At 35.2% G+C, this 24,250-nt stretch overlaps 1 protein-coding gene across 1 annotated transcript; it reads left to right on the top strand.

Annotated features, from left to right (window-relative positions):
- The first annotated feature begins 12,229 nt into the window (after positions 1-12,229).
- Positions 12,230-13,613, top strand: LOC127803172 (F-box protein At5g07610-like). Its single transcript, XM_052339228.1, has one exon. The coding sequence runs from the start codon at positions 12,292-12,294 to the stop codon at positions 13,519-13,521; it is 1,230 nt and encodes a 409-aa protein (XP_052195188.1). The 5' UTR covers positions 12,230-12,291; the 3' UTR covers positions 13,522-13,613.
- The last annotated feature ends 10,637 nt before the right edge of the window (positions 13,614-24,250 follow it).

Here is a 24,250-nt window from a genome sequence, read left to right on the forward strand (position 1 = left end):
TACTGGAGTTGGTATCTTACGTAATCAACAGCAAAACCAATTTCCTTCATATAGTGATGGTAATCAAGATTTAGCTATTGTCATTCCACTTACATCTACATGTAGTCTACTGAGGAATGATAATTTCGATATATATGGTATGATTGGTTTATGAGATGACGCTTTACACAAATGATGATGGTGATAATGAGACAAGTGATGATGATACAAATGATAATGGTGATGATGGTAGTGATGATGATGATGATGGAGGTGTTAGTTCGGAGTACTCGAAAGTTAGATTTTTAGATTCACAATTTGAGGACAACCCTTTACAAGAAAGATGGATCGTTCTTGGTGTAAAAAATTATGCAATTGAGGTAACATAACCCAAAGTGTTGACCCTTTACCAGTGTGAAATATTTTACCAGGGCTCACTCTTTAAAAGTAAACAAGAACTGACTTTGGCCCTTGGATGCTATTATGCTTATTTAAAGATGGAATATCAAATCAGATGTTTATGCACGGTTCGATTTGATGCCAGTTACAAGGATGTGAACTGCAAGTTTTTGATTCATGCAAGATGCAGACCCAGTTGTTTGTTTTAGCATGTGGTGAAGTTTATGCGGGGTCACACATGTACTCTGGACATCTCTGATTTATATTTTCAAAGTGTGAAGGTTATTTTCATGAGAAGTTTATTCTCGAAAAAAGTGGCGAGTGGTGATTATACACCTAGAATAATGGTGGGAGAACTGCTGAAGCAGCATGGTGTGCAGATCATGTACACTAAATCTTGAAGGTTTTTACATTATGCAAAGAAACTTACATATGGGAATGCAAATGAGTTATTTCAGCAGCTACTCTCCTATTTTCACATGCTAAAAGAAACAAACCTCGGCATTATCACAACAATTGAGACGGATGAAAACAATCATTTTTATATTCATTTTTTTGAGCTTGGAGCTTCCTTTTAGGATTTTCGATCTTGCATAAGACTCGTTGTTTTCATTGATGCCGCCCATTTGAAAGGTAAATGCAAAAGGGTGATTTTCGTTGCTACTTGTAAAGATGAGGAAAAAATGATTTATCCCATCGCTTTTGGATTTGGCGATGGAGAGTCAAACATATCATAGATTTGGTTTCTTATAAAATTTAGAGAGGCTATTGGTGTGCCAGAGGATTTAGTCATCGTATCTGATCGTCACCAAAGCATTGCGAACACGATGAGCTGTGTCTTTCACCTGAAGCAAAACCTGAAAAGTGTTGTAGACAGTGAAGGGATATGATGGATGCATTCTACCATGTAACATATAGCTACACCACAGTAAAGTGTGATACATACTTGACAGAAATTCAATCGATGTATCCGGTGATGCATCGGACATTGGTCGAAGCTGGGCTGGAAAAGTGGTCACGTGCACATTGTTCTAGAAGAAGATATTTCATGATGACCACTAACATTGCCAAATCTCTTAACAAATGCATGATGAAAGTATGCCGGTTGCCAATAATAAATGCATATGAAATTTTGAGGCATATGCTTCAGAAATGGTTTAGTGATAGACATGTTTATGTGGGGCTCGAAACTGATGTTATCTCCACTGTAGTGGCACTTATTGACTTTGCCCATGGCAAAACATTGGAGTAAGGATGTTGTGTATTTTCTGTAATACACAGGAATAAGTACCTTGTTAAACATACTAAGGAAGGCAATGAGATAGTTGGTATTGCTGCAAAGACATGTAATTACTACAAATGGGACTTAGATCTGTTGTTATGTCTTCATGCAATTGCTATTGACAGGTATCATGGTTTTACTATGCTTTGATTATTACGTTTGTCATTTAATATAGTCGCAGGTGGTCGACCTTTCTAGTGAAGGCACTATAGTTTTTTTTTCTCAAGATAATAAACTCTTCAGTTGTTGTTCATCATCAAGAGTTGGAATTACATTAGTAACCATAATGCATGTACATACATATGGATATAATTAGAATGCATTGCTAATGTTAGTTTTGGAGCATTGAAGATAATTATATTAACACTCTGTCTGTCTTTGTTGTACATTACAGTTTCATTCAAATGCATCGTAATCAATATTATACTGCAAGTTGTGTTAGACATGCATATGCACCTCTGATCAATCCTCTTCCTAACAAATTTGATTGGGTTATTCCTCCGGATGTCAAAATGGTGGTTGTACTCCTACCTGTACAAAGAAGGTAACCGGATAGATTGAGAGAGGATCAGATTCCTTCTGTTGGGGAAGCTCATTGAAGAAAAATTTTGTAGAAAATGTGGTGCATAGGGACACGACTGTTTTGGTTGCCTTAATGAATGGACTTCTTCATCGGAGAGTCGAGCACAACTGCTAATCCAGAAGCAAGGGTCGCTGGCAGGGTAAGCCGAAAATGTAACATTTGCAAAGAGACTAGACACACTCGTCATTGGTGCCCTATACAATTGTGCATCCAGGTGATGATAATGAGGCTTCGTTGAGGGACCGAAGCTCGATGGTGCTCAAGCTTCGTCTCTCAACTAAGCCCGGCCTGGTTTTAGTGTTTTGTCAAGGACGAAGCTTGAGCACCATCGAGCTTCGTCAAGGAAGATGACGACCAATTGTCTTCTCGATGAAACCCACTTTGTAAGCACCCCCGCCCGGATATCCCCAACCACCTGGACTACCTGAACGGGAGCGCCTACGGAAGGAGAAAGAATGAACACAAGACCAAAAACCACCTTGGCATGCATACACAAAAATAAGAACAACAGAAACGAAACTAAACACATGCATGCACTACGGGTACCCCACTAGCACAGCAGTCACATGATAAATAAATAAACAAAGACTCCTATGCCGACATACACGAGACTCGAGAAACGACTTGGCACAGTAAAAATAATAGAGTAAATCCTACTCAACTATCAGAGTTGACTGGGATTGACGAGACTGCCTGTACACCATACCGACTCTGTCGCTAAAAGATGGCTCCTTGCCATGGCTCACGTTGCCACTACTTGGAATGATGGAAAAACAAAGTGAGTCGAGAGACTCAGCAAGCATAAGAGAAGAAAGGCTGAAGGCCTCACAAAGCCAATAAACTTCTCCTAGAACACCAACCCCCAAATACACACAGGCCATGAAACGCTACAACACAATAGCATAGCATAATAAAAGCACATACCGGTCCTTGGGGCCCACATAAGACACCTGGCACCCAAGTCCCATACCAACCTGTCGCTGCCCTGGACGGTAACAAATACCTCCAGCAAACCTGTGCGCACCATCCCGGGTCGGTACTCCCGCCACCCGTCTATGTCGGTACTCCCGACACCCGAGCCATAGGCTCTCTCGGAACGGTACTCCCGTCCGAGAACTAAATACTACCAGTAGCCATGCAATGCACATAGAAATGCAATGGCGTAGTGAGCATCAACGTGATACACCGGCGCCCATACATCCAGGCATCAGGCCATGCTCTGCCCACATAGTAAACCAAATGCGATGCATATGCCCGTGCTGGATGCAACCTGACCAAGCTAGCATGTCCGTGTCCAAGCATATTCGATAAATAAATATCCCAACATACAACCCGTACCCATGTGCATATCAAATCATGAACAATAATATAATGAATCTAAACGTGCAGTAAATCACAAACTGGTAGACTAGTCAACAGTGCCCGGCACTGGTCAACGGTTAGTGATTAGGAGTGTCTACCCGACGGTCCACTTCAGGGCCGTACAATAGTCTACCCCAACGTCACCAACAACCGACCCCTGCCTTACTACTCGATAGCTCTAATCGAACCATAAATAAATTTGAGAAAAACTGTAAATAAACCCGATAAAATCCTAAATAAACCCGCACGTCTAGGAACCTAGTTCCCAGGCTGGTTCAGCATCATTCCCAAAAAGAGTGGGGGCGGTGCAAACCCCCATAGGCTCACAACAAATAAAATTCTAAAAGCCTCAGATTTAATTTAAATTAAAACAAATGGATAATAATCCAACAAATAAGGCTATGCGCCGAATTAGAGTAAGAGAGGGCGTAAAATACGAGAAACCACAGAGTTTCTCATGGGAATTAAAGAACACGAGGAGGGGGTTAGGAGCTTGCCTTTACACAGCTATTTCCTGCCTTTCTTGCACTCCCGCTGCGAAGTAAAACATTTAATAGCGATTAATAAAACCATGACTCGCATTAATTAAATCTAACCGTGTAATATAAATAATTTAACCGTCTAAAATTCTACGTAGGCGCACTTCAAATAAAATCCTAATAAATCTCATATTTATTTTAAATTAAATAATGCCAATAACATCCTCCATTTATATATAATTAATACGCGATACTGAAACGAGTTAAGGGAAGACGAGGGGTTTACAAAATGGAAAGAAATCGCAAGGGTAGAAGAGAACTTATCTCGTTTAAGTTGATTGCAGCGTGTTCACTTTTAAACACTACCAAATTAATGCACGCTGTAAATTAGATTAAACTCCCAAAATTAATAAAATTAAACCCAAAAATTAAATTTCAACCATACAGATTTATTCACATAAATTATTTAACTTACCTGCATAATTAAACATTAATTAAATTGCATTTCTTCCACTTTTCCATGATTTTTCCCCCTCATTTTCATGGTCGCGCGCTACTTCCTCTTCTCAAATTTTCCTTCACTGTTTGCTGTCGAAATTGGCCAATTTCACGCTGCAAACGAGTTAAAAAGAAGTAAAGGTGGAGCTGCCAGAAGCTGCCACGTGGCAGCTCAATTTAACGCACCGCCTCAGCCTTCAAAACGGCACCGTTTTGGTGCCCCATTTGCTGGAAAATCCCAGCGCCGAAAGCAGTCACGTGCCCTTGCCAATTTCTCTTCCAATTGACTTTTCATTCATTTCTTCCTAGCAAAGTGTTTGACCTTCACAGCTAGGACATAAGCACACACATGAGATATTTTAATTTAGTATTAGGTGACATTAGGATAAACCTCCTTTAACTTTAAGTTAATAATTACTATTAATATACTATCATTACATATATACATATCACCATTCACGGTAAACGTTCTCTAATTTTATTAATATTATTTTTTTTATTAATTATAAACATTTAATGGTGATTTAATTCCTATTAAAAAATATAATAGATTTAATATTCTCCCCAACTACTTTATTTTAATCTTTTCCTAAGTACTTCCCAATTAAATAATTATTTCCTAAAAATAACATAATTAAACTTTTCCTTAATTCCTCAAATATTTCGTAATGACCTCAAACACCAAATTAATAATCATTATTTATTTCTCAATTTCTGGGATATTACACACTTCATCTTCTTTGACAATCAATCCCCTCACAAATCTAAAAAAATCACACAAAAATAAGAGGAGATTCACGATCTAACCTCTTGTTCGGCGAGGATGCGTTCGATGGTCACGACGCAAGGCGACAGTAACAGCGGAGCTCGGGCTTTGTGGAAAGAGAGATGCTATCGGGTTTGGGGAGAGGGTTTGAATGATTTTGTGGGTTGAATATGGGCGAGGGTATTTTGGTACTTGTATGGTTTTGTGGGTGAGAATATTTTGGTATTTGTATATTTTTATTTTTATTTTTTTAAAATAAAACAATGGTTAAAATTGGTATAGAATGTAATTAATTTGTTTGAGGGAGATGAAAACATTTTTTATTTTCAAGAAATGAGTTAAAAACAAATTTTGTAGTTGAGAAGTGGTTATTTTTTGTAATTTTTACTTATTTTTAATCGAGATTAAAGTAACAGTAAAGCAACGCGTTGACTTCTAAGAAATGCAAAAGAAAGAAAGAAAGAATTACGTATTTTTGGGATTGCTTCCAATGTGACCACTCCCATGCATTTTACAGGAAGATTCCTGTTCTTGAATAGTACTTTTGCTTTCGAGTTCGCCAAAGACTGCTTCTAAAGTAATGAACTAATAAGTTAATCAGGAGAGTTGGTACGTGGATGATCCTGCATTATTTGTCCATAAATAAGACCAAGAAGAGTGGGACTGGGGGAAGAAAGAGAACTTCGTGGTTGGTTGGCTGGCTGGCTGGCGGTCGGTGCAGCCTTAACCGAATGAGCCGCCTGAAAAGGTAGAGAATTATTAGGTAGTCCCCTCTTGCTTCCTCGCATTTGCCCCGTTATTTCTGTCCCAACTTGCACATCATCTCCCCTCTCTTCCACGTACGTCCCGTGACATGTAAATAATTTTTCACATGTCACTTTTTAATGTTATTTAAATTGTATTGATTGTTATTGTATTTTTAAAATTAACGTGCACGTCTTTTGAGACACCCTTTTTCGAAGTTAATTTTTTTAATTTCTAAAACACCTTCTCTCTATTGTAATTATATAAAATAAATAATTAGTGGTGAAAACAAATTGCATTAAACAAAATGGGTTAGCAAAAAAACCCTTTCAAATGAAGTATACTCATTGCATTGCAGTTAAAAATTTCATCAACTAATAAACTTATTTGGAGGTTAAAAATAATATACATTTGTTAACCTTAACGGTTGCCCTAAGTAATATTACTTATAATTTTATTAGTTGATAGAATGTTTGAAAACACAAGGTATTTATAATCCATCAATATTATAAGAATTTAGAGGCTAAAAGAAGGTCTAGTAAATGTGTATTGTATGTGTCGATGTTCAATTTTAGTCGATCGTGATTCATTTGGGTTACGGTGAGTGAATCCAAGATGCAAGGGGGAAGAATGAGGTGGGAAGAAAACAAAAAAGGTTTTTATGTGGTTTAGGCAGAACGATACTTACTCCACGATCGTATCCTGATTATTCTTTCAGAGTAGCGGTATCTAATTATTTTCTTTTCTTCTTATGATATCTATGACTCCTATTTATAATGAGGGGCCTTTACAATTTAGATAAGATATAAAAGTATAAAATGATATAATGAGGGACAAACAATCCTTATCATCTGCATAAAATCGGGAGTGAGATCCTCGAGGAGTATGGTCCATCTCAAATAAAGTAGGTGGGCCCTATCTCTGCCTGTTCAGCAGCTTTGTCGTCTATGCGAGCTGAAAGGTTTAGGCTAGCAAGTTGAACGGTCTAGCGAACTAGGGGATTTATTGGGAGCTCGTTAAATCGATCGCTGGGAGCATTGCCGGGAGTTCGCTTGGTTCTGCGACATGAGCTCGAATTTCAGGGACGTATGAGCTTTCTTTGACGAAGTCACTTAGACCTTCTGAGCTCCAAGTGATTGGGCCGACCCATAAGACTGACTCTGACCCATAAGGAACGGTGCGAAAAATATGAAAATTCAAAGAGTAATGTTAACGATTCCTTAGGTAATTGTTAAAATGCAATAACAGTGATACCTTGTTTTTAGGTAACTTGTTTTCAATGCTTAAATATCTTTATTAATTGTTAATAAATATACTTTGTTTTGCAAACATATATCACCAACTAATAATAATTTTTATACACTAAAAACAAGCCAATGATTAGTATTGCCTTTGTAAAAAAGACTATTTCATAACTTACAAATTCCACTCGTTAGGTAAACATATTAAATTTATGTATAAGATTGCATTTGGAATTTAAAATTTATTGTTTGAATACACTTTAATTAAAAATATTTATACTCAAAAGTCTTTAAGACCGTAAAAAACTAAAAGAAATTAAAAGGATGCTCAAATATGTGTCATTTTAAATGACATAATTTAAAATTTAAATATATTAAAGGCCAAACCCATATATATTTCCCCCTCTAAACTTTACATCAAAAGTCTATCACTCTTAGTATTTTAAATTTGACATATTGAATATACAATTTTTATAATTTACATATATTAACTATCTAATTATCTAGTTAGCATTGAACGTATAATAAATGTATAATAAACATAAACACGTGAAAAAAAGACAACAAAACACCACACCTAATGGCAGTTGTATTACAAACTCACTAATAGATAAGTTGTTGGTTGGAGCAAAGAGGACGAGAAATAGTAAGTCAGTCGTGTGTTGTCAATTAGAGTAAAGATGAAGGAAAATGGTGAGTTAGTCACGACTCACAAGTTGTTGGTCAGAGCAAAGAATACGAGAAAAAATAAGTCAGTTGTGAGTTGTCGATCAAATCAAATAGAAAGGGGAAATGTAGGTTGATTGTGACTCGTGGGTCATCGATTGGAGCAAAGAGGACGGGAAAGGGTGGGTCGATCGCAACTCACGAGTTGTCGGTTGGAGTAAAGAGAAAGAGTTGAGATCAGTCAAGACAGCAATGACTGATGGGAGATTCAATTCTTCTATTCGGATCGATGGAAGACAGGAGACAGGAACAAAAACAACGACCGAAGATAAAAGAAAGAATTGGTTTGGCCAGTTCTTCTATGTTCTTCTGTTCTTCTATTTTTCTTTTTTTTTTTCTAGCTTATTTCGTGTTTTACTAATGCATTTTTTAAAATCAAGTTAGATATTCAATAAAGGTAAATTATAAAAATTAAGTTTTAAATATGTTAGATTTGAAGGTCATTGAGGTGATAGGCTTTTCCAAAAAAAAAATATGGGTTTCACCTATATTAAATTATAGTATAAATTTTAAATATCATTTGAAATTGAAACTTAAATTGGTTCCCAAAAGATATTAAATACCGTGAAGGAAAAAAGTTAGCATGGTCCATAGAAAACCCGTTTACATCTTGGTCTGTATTCGCGTCTTTCTTTCTTCCACGCCACGTAGTTGTGACAATGGTTTCTCCGTCTGGTAGTGAGACTTTATATTTGTTGATTTAATATTTTATTAATCTGAATATTATTTACATGTCACAAATTATAAATTATAAAATTTTAAAACTGAGACTCAATTCCAGAAAACTCAAATTTAAAATTTTATACTTGCTCATAATTTATTCAAATTTAAATTTACATAAAAATCGAATTTAAATTTATAATTATAGTTTACATTTTTAATATATATATATATATATAAAATATTATTGCTTTGACGGTCAACCATGTGGTTAAATAGAAAATCAACATTGGTGTCGCGTCCTTGGAAGGGGAGAGGTTTCTCCGCCTCTTCCTTTAAAGCTTTGTTAAAAGGACAAGTCAAGAATTGATTCGCCCCTCAGAAACTTTAAATTGATTATTATATGAATTGTACCTTCTGTTTCATCATCTTTAATTATTTCTTTTTAAAATTATATTATATATTTATTAAGAAGGAGTAACTTTAGTCTCAGTGAATAGTAACTTAATTTATATATAAATCGCTATTCTTTTTCTACAGGACGACCCTTTAAAGAAAAATAAGTCATGCAATCATTGTACTTATATATTTTTATAAACCAAATCGATTGAATATTTCGTTTTAACTAATTCTCGTATCAATTTCTTATATATATATATAACTCACTCATAATTAAAAAAATTATATTAATAATAAATAAATAATTTTATGTCAATACAAGTTAAATGCGTACGGTCACATATTATAAGTGTCGTATAATAATAATAATAATATAAGTATGTTTAAACTAAAATAGAGAAATTAATTAGGGAGTTGGAGGGTTGGTACCACTTCAACGTGCGCGACAACGATTGTCTATCTACCAGCCCCATGACTTGGTTAAAAAACACATTATTTGGAATTGAGGATTTTAAGGATTGTTATATTTCCAATATATTAATTTAAAAATGGTTACCCGATTAACTGCCACATTCTTCATTGGAAGAAGCGAGTTGTCCCTTGATCGCGCAAAGATGGACTCGGACTTAGGCTCAGGCTCAGGGATTCCATGTGTACACGTCATCTCACAGCATCTATTTCCAAAGTGTCTGTTGTCTGCTATTGAATTCCATTCAAACCATGGATATTGATTGCCATTTCTTATTGATTTATTTATTAATATCTGCTTAGAAACTAAACAAAAAAACAAAAATCATTAGATTCCTTTTTCGGGTTCATATGCCGTCACTTAATACGTCAAACAGTTTTATCCATTCAAATTTTAGTGGAGAGTGAAAGCGACCATGATTTTTGTTAGGTCTCTCCCAAAGATATACGAAAACAACTTATTAATCACATATTGTTTTGTACCAATACTTAAAAGGAATAATAATATGTCTTAGAAGTTAAAAGGGGATTGATTGATTGATTGATCATTTGGACATCGTCTCACATCCTTAGTTTAAACAAAACAACTAAATTAAGGACGGGTTGGTTTAATTTTTATTTTTAAAAATAAATTTTAACTATTGATGAGTCTTAACGTAATTGAAAAGATTATATTGTTTGATTTTGATGGGCACAATTTTTGTTTTTTAAGTAATAATGGGCGCAATTAAATTCCAGGTGTTGGAAATGTCTTTTATCTCATAGTTGTATTGGGTCAAAAGTTGTCTACAGCAGACTGCATATCAAAATAGAATCACTTTTCTTTGTGGTACAGCAAATGTGAGCACGAGGGCTCTGCCTTCGAAATATTTCCTGTCAATTTGCCACCTCACCATTCAATTAAATAAATATGCCTATATTATCCGGCGACGGCTTAATTGGTCTTAGACGATCCTCGTTTAATAATATAAATAAATGTTAATTTTTTTTATTTGTAGAGATATAAAATCACTAATTAATTTTTTGTATTCAAGTTTATGAGTAAATATTTTTTAATTGACAATATAAATAAAAAAATCTAAAAATGTGAGAGCTGGATAAATAAAAAATGTGAGAAGTTCACGGTAGATCTTACAAATTAAAAAATCATCGATTTATTTTTTTTTTCTTTAGTGTTTTTCCCAATTAAAATTTTTGTCGTTAAAAAAATTATTTTATTAAATTATCCACCTAAAATAACACAACTTCTTATCTTTTTTTTTCGTTGCGTTACTAATTTATACCTCATTATTTATTGCCTAACACTAGAAAATAATCGGAGGGTTACTTGTCTAAATGATTTGTGGACTTAGAGAGTTGGAGTGTCTTTTCGTCTAAATGACACCTCACTATTCATTGTCTAACATCGAAAAATAATTCACGAACTTGGAGAGTTGGGAAACCTCCTTGTTTAAATGACACCTTAATATTTATTGTCTAATATTAAAAAATAATTTATGAACTTGAAGAATTTGGAAAGTCTCTCATCCAAATGGAACAGTATGGTGGCTCGGCTTACTCTTCAAGTGACGGTGTATTTTATCTAGTGTGAGCGCAATAACCCTTGCTTTAATGATCGGGAACGCTCAATTTCTTAGCTTGCTTATGAGATCTAAATCTCTATTTGGGTCAGATTATCCTCTATGCATCTTTCTCGCATAATGCAAGATTTGGCTTTCGTCTACTTTTTTTACCCTTTTCGTTTCTTTTTAAACCCCCACATGCAAAAATTGATCACGTTCACGTGCCTCAAAATTAAACTCTACTTTTACTGTTTTTTCATCGTCCGGCGTAGTGCGGATTCAAACAAGACGGCTTCGCCGCTCAAACGTCTAGCTGTCAAGCGTGTAGCGCCCCAATTTAACACGCTGCCGGATGACACGTTTACATTACACCAGCCCCTCTCTTTACTCCTTGCCGTAATATTCAGGAACGGAACACTCCTCACTCCATGTTTGCATGTGACAGTTAAAATTAATTAAAAATTAACGTCCTCGTAGATTAGATCCGTACACCAAATATACCCCCCCAAGTATATTTCACCCCCCCCCCCCCCCCCCCCCCTCTTTTTTTACTTTCTTCCGTCTATATAACATTTCTTTTACTCTCTTCGTCCCTTTTACTTTTATCGGCTTTCAATAATTCCCTTTCCTTGGGACTTGAAAGTCTTGATTAGGTGTTTCATTCATTTTTTTTTTTTTGGGGTGATTTTAAATGCCAAAATAAGGGGTAATTTATGACCCTCTTACTAATTATTATTCCAAATTTACCAAGTTTTGGTTTGGATTTGGAATCTTATTTAGTGTATTTTTATGGATTTCTTGTTGTTTATTCTAAATGTTTGTTGGGCAGTTGTTTTATGCGAGATCGATGATGCTTATCCATTGCCGATGAGAGGGAGTGTTGAAATTAATCAAACTTTTGTTTATATTATTGTTAAGTCTTTTATTAATAATTCATTTGTCTGTGATGGCAAGCACTGCTGAGTCCGTCCTTATCATAAGGATTTACAGCAGCAAGCAAATGCGACATAAATGAACTAAAATTCAGGAAAAGTCGAATTTGGTTCACGCGTGTGTGTGTATATATATAGATGCACAATTAGTACATTTCCATATCCTTCTCCGATCTATCTTCACTTTATTCTCTGCTTCTTCCGAAATTCAATGTCCTCCACCTCCGCGGAACTGATCGCCGGCAACGACGACCTCTTGGCCGAGATCATCGGCCGGACGCCGTTGAAGTCTCTGATACGATTCAAATGCGTATCCAAACACTGGTCCTCTCTCGTCTCCGCCCGCCATTTCGCCATCCTTCACACGCTCCGCCACCCCAACACCAAGCCCTCCGGTCTTCTCCTCCGCCACAAGGCTTCCCTCAGCCCGGCGGCCGCCACAGGCACGGAGGCGGATTCCGACTTCCAGCTCGTCCCGCTTGATACTACTTCTGTCTCTGGCAGCGACCCGCCGCCTCTCCGATCTTTCAGTTTCATCTCCGCCCACCCATCCGGTTCGGGCCTCAAGATTCTACAGTCTTGCAACGGTTTGTTGCTCTGCTGCAGCTTCCCGTTTACTCTGGAAAGCAGACGCCTCTATTACGTTGTCAATCCCACCACGAACCAGTACGCCGAGCTTTACTCGCCACCGGAAGACGGCGCGTCCACCACTTTTCTGGGAGTCAACTTGGCTTTCGATCCTTCAAAATCGCATCACTACAAAGTCGTTTGCATGCAAATCACGCTCCGGTCGCTGTACAATTACCGGATTTGGATTTACTCCTCGGAGACTCGCCGTTGGAGAATCTCTTCCGACAGCTTCACATCGCCGTTCGATATGGTCTTCACCGAAGGCGTATTCTGGAACGGATCCATCCACTGGATCAATTCCAGTGGCGCTTCGCTGCGTTTCGACGTTGATCAGGAAAGCTTCGGCAAAATGCCCGAAATCCCATTTCTCCAAAGCGAATCCCGTCGGAGAAGGAGCCGGTATTTCGGCGCGTCTAATGGCCATTTACATCTTATAGAAGTTGAAGGTCAGCAGAAAACGCAGTTTCAGGTTTTTGAGATGAAAGGGGATTATTCTCAGTGGTTTGTGAAATACAACGTTAATCTCGCCGACGCTGTGGCTGCCTTCCCTGAAATGGTCCGAAGTTACCTGGATCCTCGCGATGGGTGTTATTATTCATTCTCAATAATTGGTGTTGTTCATGACGAGAACGAAGACGAATCATCGATAGTTTTGAGTATACCCGGGAAGATAATTTCATACAAGTTTGAAGACAACACTATGAAGGAGCTTCTGCATTGTGTTGCAGAGAAGACCGACAAGAGATGTTTGCTGCAGTTTGGATGTCCTGATATCTACCAGTACATAGAGACTCTCGTTCCTGTTTGGTGATTATTATTATTTTTATTATTATTTTATTTGTAATTAACTGTCAATTTCTTGGCGCATATTTATATATATATATATATGTCTTCCATTCGCTTCGTTTTCCAAGTATTGAAGTTTAATATTAGGGTGTAGGTCGGCTGCTCCCATTTGACTTGGTGAATTTTGTTTTTAATTTGTAATCAACAAATTAAAGTTTTAAGTCTCGTTTACTCGGACAACATTAATGTACAACTTCTAGCATTGACCAAGAGGAGCTAGGCTAGGTCTAATTGTCCGGGAAGAACTACAATGTACTTGGCGGCCTTATGAAGGGCATCTCTCATGGCTGTTGAGTAGGTATCAACTACTCCGGACAAATTAATTTTTTTTTTTTGGGGGGGGGTAAGTTATTTTGGACAAATTCAAGGGGGACTTGGCAGCTTTTGTTCCCAAGGTTAGCAGGGCGGGCCAGCCGGGGTTCAACTGAATTCTTCTTTGTCCTACAATTGAAACAACAAGACCAGCCTAGTATATATATATATATATATATATATATATATTACTAATATATATGTTTGGTTACTCTGGTGATTAGTGAGTATTTCTTTTCCGAACAAGTAGGGGATGGTTGTGTAAGACATGGTCTAACGAGTATTTCTTTTAAATTAAGTGTGGTCCAATAGATTTATATACCTAGAGGACCTAGGTGGTTTCGCCACAAAATCATCTCTGTGTGATGGTACAAATTAACTACCCATATTCGAAAGTCCACTTGAGTAAATATTATTTTTTTAATCAATTCACAAAGAGTTATCATTGTTGATGGTTAATTTATAAGGGTTGCATGCCTTGTTCCGAAGTAGTTGGCGGGCATGCGTGGGACTAAGTATTCTAAGACCCTCTCATCCTAGTAGGACAAATATTAACTTTGGCAATGGCTGTTATATTCTTGCCATTGCAGGCATATTGTATAATTGGCAAAGGAAATGGCTCTGTTCTCCCTCTAGCTATTTAAGAGAAAATGTAGATCCCTTGGCATGAGGCTTTTCACCCTTGATCGAAAGAGAGGGTTTTGGCCTCTTTTTCTTCACATTCGAGGGCAATGATCGATTACAAGCCCTAACGAGTATGGTTCTTGCTCTAATGATGACGAATCTGAAGCTAGGTTAATTAGTTCTTCAATTATATAGTTTTGGTATGGGCTCAAAGAACATATGGTCAAGATTTTGTCTTTGTTTTGTTAGTTTTTGTTGTGTAAATGCAAGGATTTAATTATGTGTTTGGATTTGTATGTCCCTAGATATATATATATATATCCTTGGTGTTTTAAGTTGCACTCTCTTTTGCTTGTGACTTCGAGGCTCTTGGGAGCGACAAGCTAGCTAGTTGGATTCCTCTTGTTGGCCTTTGCTTGGTGCTTGGTTCCCTACCCTTGCTTGTCTCCCCTAGTTCTACGTACCCTGGTTCCTGTGAAGAGTCTTTGGGTTGTTTGTTAGTTAGTAACCTTATTATTATTTTTTTTTTTTGGGGGGGTCACCTGATGGCCTTATTGTTAGTAAGTTTTCTTGTTTAGGCCTGCTCTCCATTCGCTTTGTTTGAGAGAGATTAGCCTTCTTTGTTGAATCTTGATCTCAATGCCAGCAAAAAAAAAAGAAAAAAAGAAAAAGCAAAGAATGCATGTGTATCAAAGTAACTTGTGAAAAGACTACTACCACCACAACGGTGGTAATTAGGCCGGATGGTCTTGTATTGTGAAGTATGCTCAGTTGGTCATGTGATCGACATGACATGCATCTAGGGGAGCAACCACACTGATCCATTTGGTTCTTCTATGGTCCCTCGGTAGTACCAGTTAGGTTAAAGGGATGAAGGTGTTAACGATGTTACCAGTGAAACCTAATGGCCGCTTGGAAAATCCTCTAATGGTTGCTTGAGTATCAAGAGATCATTAACCCATTGCATTGTTAGGGCTGACTAATTTGATCTTCAGTAGATTCCTCGACATTGAGCTTACCCATTTTACCTAGCCAAAAAAAAAAAAAAAAAAAAAAGCCCAGTACCGTTTATGTAAATATTCATATTACGTTTCCTTACCTTCATTTTTTTAATCTTTTAAGATGGAAAATAATTAAGAATAAATCTCCTTGTTTTTCTTCTTCTTCTTCTTCTTCTTCTTCTTTCTCTTAGAAATTAAATAGGAATCTACTTCCCTATTTACTCATGCATGGCTTGAGCTCAGGTTCAATTGAATTGTGCTTGATTCTTGGTGCTCCTCAATCTTCTTTTACTACCAAAAAAAAAAAAAAAAATCCTGTAATTAACAACAAAAGAAATCTGTCACCAATTCTTGAAAAATTGGTCGCTAATTGCTTTGCGATAGAATCCGTTGCTAAATGTTGTGCTGCCAATAATTCAACAATGGATTTATTGTCCCACTTGCTACTAGGGACCGAATTTTTTCCATCTATTTTTTTTTTTGTCTTTAATTTGGTTATGAATTGGAGTTTTCTTAATCTAGTGACTAACATACCTAAAAATCAAAACTATCTAACGATAGGATCTAAATAGATTTGAAAATTAATTTTTTTAAAAAAAATACTTGTTTCTGGAAGGGCATCGCTGGCCATTGTTCATGGCAGATTTTGATGATTGAAATTGATTATCAGAATCACCTTGGTTTGGTGACTAACATATTCAAAAATCAAAACGATCTAACGTCAAATTGTCATTCGTTGCATGCAACTGACCAAATCTTGTGTGGAAATGATAAAATTTTCCATACATCGTGTAGGTCAACTTGAAAATGATTAAAATATTTGTGAATCTAGTTGCTAGAATCACTCATTGCCGAAAAACCATGGGATAACTACAATTGATGTTGTAGTGGTAGTGTCATCAAATGTGTTGTGGAAAACCTAAAACTCACCAAATGTGAGTGAGTTCATCGCAAAAAACTAGACCTGATAATTTGGTCGTCAAAGTCACTTGTCACTAAAAAGCCCATGGGCTAGTGCGATCATCAACCATTTCTGCACTCTACAGTGATGTTGGATCTGTTATGGAGAGCTTAGAACTCCCCAATTTTGATCGAGTTTGTGCAAGAATGATCAAATCTGGTAAATTGGTTACCAGAGCCACTCATCATTGGAAATTCTAGTGACTTTAGGTGCAATCATCAATTGAATCTATAAGGTCACTGGGCTTAGTATGCTAAAACATTGTCAGAAATGAGAGCCAAGTTATTAGCATGACTACGAAACAAAGTTGTCAAAAATGTCATGGTGTCAATACTAGGGGCGGATCTAAGAACGAATCTGAGAGAGGGCTGGTCTCTAGATCTATAAGTCATTTCAACCCCTCTCCCTCTAAATGGGCTAAATTTACAAGACAGATCTAGGGGAGGGCTGCATTCTGTACGTGCCCCCTAAATTCGCCCCTAGTCAACACTAATGTATAGTCACAAAGAAGAAGTCCTTCTAGCTAGGTGGGCAAAAAGAGAGACAGTGGTGACTTTTGAGCATGAATGAGAAAATTAGAAACATAATGGGTTTTAAACCCATTCCATATTTTTAATTCCATTCCAAAAGTTATTACCAAAATTTTGCAAACAAAATGCAAAAACAAACAGCATTTCCATTATTTCCATTCCAAAATTTTGGAATGGAATGAAAATTCTAAAAGTGACAACATTTTCAAACATACCCTAACATTTTATGTAGAGTTAAAGATAGATACTATTCTACTTCATACAATGCAGCCACCCTACAATCTACAAGTCTACTTTTTTTTTTTTTTATCTATTACTTTTGCCTAAAATCTACTTCTCATTTTTGGGAGCTTTTATGGTACTTAAGGCTATCAATACCTTGTACAATGTAAAAAGTGTGATTTACAATACAAATGGTATACCACCCAACATAAAAGGTATATATTTATATAATAGTTGTATGATATATATATCTCTTGTGTAGACAATATACTCTTTGGGTTATATATTACACCCTAGGATATCGATATCCATGAGTACCATAGAATTTCCCATACAATGCGAGTGATGGACAAAATAGCTATATTGATCAAATTGTTTGGACTTTGAATGATTGTAGGTCTACTAAAATTTTTTATTTAACCAATAGCATGAATTTAATGTTGAACATAGATTTAAAAATCAAATATTGTTTCCAATTTTCACTTTTATTTTCTTGACAACTCACAATAAAATCAAACAAAAATTTTCTTTTTTATTTTTTAATAAAAATAAAAATAATGAAATAAAATAAAATAATATATATTTTTTGACAATTTTAAAAGACCCCTTAGCCTGTGAAATTGGTAAAAACTATCTCGAGTCATGTATTAGACAAACATATAGAAGGGGCTGACCTAATTAGGAAGAGGCTGGCCTAATAATGTAATTGATTAACCATTGAGCCTCAACAATTAATTATCTTGACATTGATCCCACGATGATAAGAGGTTGGCGTGCACTATCCTTAAACCTTAATTAAGCACTAGTTAGTTTGTCCAGACATAGTACCCATTAGATAGAATTATCCAACTCGTAGAATCTTATCAGAAAAAAGAAAATAAATAAATAACAGGAAGGGCCAACTTGATAGTGAGGTTTGCAATTTGAGGATAAGATTGCCAGAGAGCTTGAGATGGGGGCTCGCTGGAGTAGGTAATGGTTTATGTCGTAGACCCCTGACCCTGCAAGGATGCTTCATGAGCACTAGAGGTTAGCATTTAGGTTTTTTTATTTTTAAAAGGGAAATACCAATTTCGAAGAATATTTTTAATAGTTTGAGTCAGTTTTAGGTTAAATTTTAGAGGGCGATTTATATGTCCTTATAATACCCTTTTGCTCAACCTATCATGCATGCCAGTCTAAGAATTTGACTAAAACTTTTGTTAGGCTTTAGTATTAACAACTTTATTTAATTGGTAATTGCTAGGGTCATATATCTCACAGGCGACAGGAATAAACAATATTACTTATTAATTTATTCAAACAATTGACAAGGGTTTTTGGGTGGAACCGAATTTATTGAATGCCCGACTTGTTTTTCATTAAGTCAGATAAAAGTTAATTACCTTTAGGTGTAACTAAAATCTAAACAATATTTAGAAAAAAATGATTTAACCTAATTAATTGAATTAACACAGCGACCAAAATTAGCTGAATTATATATATGTACAAAATTCATCATGGGGAATTTCAAAGTAATTATCTGAGAAACTGAGGGAGGAGTTGTTTGCTTAAAATTTGAGTACTGGCTTGGTTTATCAAATTGTTTATGAGAAATGCAATCGTATTCAAATTAAAGGGAGGAGGAAAAGAAGCAGGGTTTCGTCCAAAATCAAAGCTAAGACGAGGCTTTTTTATAATGATAATTATATGACCGTCTTTCTTCCTTTTTGTCTTGTCTACCATGTGGTTTGAGTTTAATATTAATAGTAGGGTTTAGGTTGGCTGCTTCCGTTTGACCAATGAATTTGTTGCATGCCTTAAATGTCTCTTTCCTCGGGCAAATTTGTACAACTTTCTAGCATTGACCAGAGAGGAGCTCGGCCTACCTAACCTCTGCATGGGAAAAGATGCAGTGTATTTGGCGGCCCATTTTGAACAAGTTCAAGGGGATTTAGCGGGTAATACACGCTAAAAGTCACAAAATTTTCCTATTTTTATCAATTTAATCACTAAATTTTAATTGATTGTAAAGTGATCATAAAATTTTCAAATATTTTATAATGTGATCACATTTAAGACTTTTTAGCATGTTCTGGCCAGAATTGCTAACGTGTCAATGACATGGCGCTGATGTATTGACGAGAGCATGCCGAAAAGTCTTAAATGTGATAATATTATAAATTATTTGAAACTTTTATGATCATTTTATAATTAATTAAAATTTAATGACCAAATTATAAAACACACCAAAATTTTATGTCTTTTGGTTTGAATTATCCGGATTTAACAGGATATATTTACATACTACAACATTTAAATATATTTAAAGAAATGTTACAGTTTTAAAACTATTTATTAAACTACTAAGGCTTACAGCATGGCAGCCCATGTTGGCCATGGCTATTTTACTGTCACAATAAGGTATGGAGATATGTTGTCACTCACCCATGCCAGTGTGACGAGTTACATTGCACCAATTATGGTAGGCTTTTGCATATTTTTCGTACCAATGTGTAGGCTTTGTCCCACAACTATAACTTGTCCTTAAGAGTTACTAAATTTTACCATTACTAGTTGCGGGATTCAGATATTAAAAGAAAAAAAATAAATATAGAAAAACTACAACATTTTTAAAAATATATTTTAAAAGATAAGGTAAATTGCATAAAAAACCTAACTTTTTACCTTTGTTTACATTTTGGATCAAAATTTTAATTTTCAATAATGATACTCAATTTTAATTTTGTTTCAACTTTACACTAAATTTTAATTTTTTTACTAGCAGTATGTCAAATTTGAATTGTCATTAATTTTTTCATTAGTAAATGATGCGTGATTTATGCACAATTAATTCGAGCAAGTATACCCTAGTCAAATATACATATAATGATAAAAAGTGTGTCGATTCCACTAGAACTAGATCACAATACCAAAACAATTTTAATTTAGCCTAAGTTGAACTAATTAATTAATAAAAAAATAGAAAGAAAAATAAATTTAAAAAAATTAAATTCTTTATGAAAAAAATTAATTAATTAATGCACTAGGGTTTAGATTTCATTTAATCTAGATTATTTACTTTAATCATTAAATACTAATGTGGCCTACTAAGGTGGTGGATGTGGCTGTTACCTCAACAATTTTTGCCATTTCAATTTATATTTATATAAAAGAATAACTACAAATTAATTTATAATAAACCTATATTACTATATATAAATGGGGTTTCAATTGAAAGTGAGAGAAGGGGTTGAGGATGGTAGAGAGATATAGATGACTAACATGATAAAAATGAAGGTGAAGATGAATCTAGATCAATTTATCATAGTATTTTAAGGAAAAAAATCCACTTAGTAACCTGCTCCCCAAGGTTAGTTGGGCGGCCAAGTGTCAAATTTTTTTTTTCTTTATCATATCAAATAAAGATATTTGGGTATAGCATTTTAATTCAAAACTTTTGTCTAGAGTGATAGGATATTAATTGGGTACACTGAGGATTGGTGATATAATATAATAAATTATTTGCCCAATGATTAATTAGTAGTTAACAAGTGGTAAGACATGATATATATAGTTCGTTTATAAATTTCAATTGGTATTAAAGTAGTACACATCTATAAATTTTTTAGTGCAAAAGTTCTCCTCTGAAGTGTGGTCAGATTTACTAAGAGGAGATGCGGGGGCGGCTCATGGGAGTTGGGCCCTACCCCATTTAAAATTTAGAGTCTATTTAAAAAATAATAAAAGATATTAAAATTTTATTGGAACTCCTTTTTAATACTAAAATATTTATCATTAAAAATTTGTTGGTCCTTTTTGAATAAAAAATATTTTTAATATTAAAATATTAAAATATTTTTATTATTAAACTTGACAAAAAAAAATTTATTGATACCCCTTTTAGGGGACCTTAGACATTGACTTCACTAGCCTATGTCTTAAGCCGGGCCCGAGAGATGGCACCGCCACTATATATAGCACAAATCACTCATATTTGATAGCCCATATGATCATCAAGAGCATCTTTTATTTTATTTTTTTGGTAATAGTTACTTTTTTGTTTCATTTAGGATTCAAGATACTTCAAGTAGTGTTGTATAGAAAATTTTTTGAGTCAATTCAAGATTCAAATTATAGAATCATCAAATAAGTAAGGTTATCTTTTGGGATTATAATTATTATCTTTTGGGTGAAGTGTTATCCGACTCATTTGTATAAGTCGATATATTTAAATTGATAAAGAACGAGCTGAATAAAATTTGAATTCCTATACTAAAAAGGAATAAAAAAAATATAATTATTGATACAAAGTTAAAGGGTTATTGCATGTACTTTTTTTATGAAAGAAATAACTCTGGCAGCTGCATTAGAGACACATTCTTAAGAGAATTTTATGTCTTTGAAATAGTTGTACATATATAGAATTTTTGAATATGATAAGTTTTAGTAATTTACCTCAAAATTTCCTTGTCTTGCTTTTTAATTAAGCTGATGTCAATTTTTCACAAAGTATTGATGATTCTTGCCTTGGCACACAAGAGTGTTGCCGTGGGGGTTGCCAATGTTGGTAAATCATAATAATAGAAAGATAACACATGGCTAAAATAAAGTTGAGGAAATAAGAATTGAACACCAAGATTTACGTGGTTCACCCAATATAGGCTACATCCATAGACAAGTGAAAAAAAAAAAAAATCACACCAAAAAGAATAGAGTAAATCCAACTACTCTCTAATTGTTGAGAGAACAATTATCACTCTCTTTATTAATAAAAGGAAAACACCTTACAATTTTTCTTTAGGCGCTAAGAAGTGAAGCTATAGAAGAGAAGAAATGTGATGGAATGAGATAAAGATGATAAAACCATCCTCCAAGCCTCCCCAATATAGGCTTCAAGGATGAACTATGGCCACAAATTTTGTGTGGCAATTCATTTACTTGGCCACCATTTAACCACTTGTCAACATCTCTCCCACTTGTATATATCATGACCCAACAGCCTCCAAAGTATTTTTTTTCTTTTTTTTTAATATGTAAAAATAAGAGTGAATGAAATTTCTACTAGCCTAAGTCCAATCAATTGGTATCAAATGTTAGCATCATCTAAAAAGTATGAAAAATTGGCAAACCTCTGGCTTTGATAAATTTTGAGCAGAAGTAATAATATATGTTTGTGTTTGAAAATCATAGAAAACCGACAACAAAGGAGTCACCTAACGTGGGACATGTACTTAGGAATATCTCGGGCGACCACGTCACGAATGAAGACAATCATGCTGACCAACCACAAGCTATATATGACTACTGCACTATACTACATGCATAAAACAACAAACTAACTAAACAGAAGAACCGAAATAAAACAACATTAAATAGATTGAAATCGATCAAACCGCTGACAACAACCAAGACCCCCTCCCTCTTCCCCACCCCCAAAGAATATATTAAAACAAACTTGTACTTTGAGCAACCTCCTGGGTCGTAAATAATCACATTAAACAACCACTCACGCCATGCGGGGCTCACTTAGTTTTTCATATGTATATATATATATACTTACATAGATGGCCTAAGAAGATGTGGGTGTGTACTATAATTAAAAGAGCCCAATAATTAATTAACTTTGTTAACAAGTACAACCTTGACATATCCCATGATAAAGAGGTTGGCAGTTGGCACCATTCTGGAGCACTGGTTAAGGTACAGGGCATCCGGACAAGTAGTTCTCGTGCGTGTCTGTATGGGTAGATGGATATATCATATATATCGGATGGAATTCATAGTAAACTGAAGGGACCAACTTATTGACTTATCAGAAAAATAAAATATAAAAAAATGGCGAGGTTTACCAACTTGAGGATAAGATTGCCAAGCAAGCTTGTGATGGGGCCTCGGCCTGGATATAGATTAGGTTTCGGTAGTGTTGATGTGTGTTGTCGGTCTAAGTGAATAGTTTCCGAATCTTGGGATAATCTCTGTGACTCAATAGGGTATCACTGCCTTTTTGAAGGGTGACGAATTACTTTTGCATTTTTTTAATGCCATGCTATTCTCTTATTTTTGTATTTTTATTATCAGTACATAACTGATATATATCATAGAAGTGTCTCAAATTATGGGAGTAATCACAGTCGTCCACTCCATTTGGTTCCCTTGTGATCTTCCTTATTACTAGTGAGGTATAAATGTTGAAGAAATTAATAAGGTTTATTGAAACTTAATTAGTAGAGGTTTGACGAGTCTCTTTTAAATGATCTCTGGATAATAGGTTAAGTTAGAAATATTACAAAGCACGTAGAGGGAGAAATGCAAACTTTAACTGTCATTTTCAACGGCTTTATTTTAACTTCTACTAAAATAAATACAAATTACTTGAAGCAGGGATTTTTAGGCGAGGTGTGTGACAGAGCGAGAGAGAGCCAGGGAGGCAATGATCAATGGAGCGAGAAGAGTCGAGAGAGGCAGCAAGCGAGGCGAGCGACCGAGGAGAGAGTCGACGAGGGCAAAATAGTGAGGAACGACCGAGTAAGGGTGAGGGCAAGGCGGTGAGCTGTTAGGGTGAGGGGAGGCGAGCCGTCAAGGGGAAAGAGGCAAGAAGGGGAGGCGCAGAAAGGGGAATGAAGTTTTGGATTAGATTATATAATCAATTATATATATATAATTGTTTTAATTTTAGTTAATTAATTATCAATTATATATAAAAATATTTTTTTATTTTAGTTAATTATTAGAATTTAAATTAATTGAATTTGAAATTTGATAAAAAAAAATATTAAAGTATTAAAATGACACCTCTATTTTGGCACTATCATTGGAGCAGATTTATCTTTTAGGGGTGCTATAACACAGTTCAAATTAAGTTGCAAATGGGTTATTTAGCACCCTAAAATGGCACTCCCTTGAAGATGCTCTTACGAAGTTTCGCCAAAAAATTGAAAAGTTGGCACTTCCTTGAAGATGCTCTTACGAAGTTTCGCCAAAAAATTGAAAAGTTGTCGGGAATTTTAGTCGATTGGTTTGGGCTATTCAAGGGCCAATTTCGGGAAAAAAAAGAAAAAAAAG

The sequence above is a fragment of the Diospyros lotus genome, chromosome 6 (genome assembly GCF_014633365.1).
Source record: "Diospyros lotus cultivar Yz01 chromosome 6, ASM1463336v1, whole genome shotgun sequence".
NCBI lineage: Eukaryota > Viridiplantae > Streptophyta > Magnoliopsida > Ericales > Ebenaceae > Diospyros > Diospyros lotus.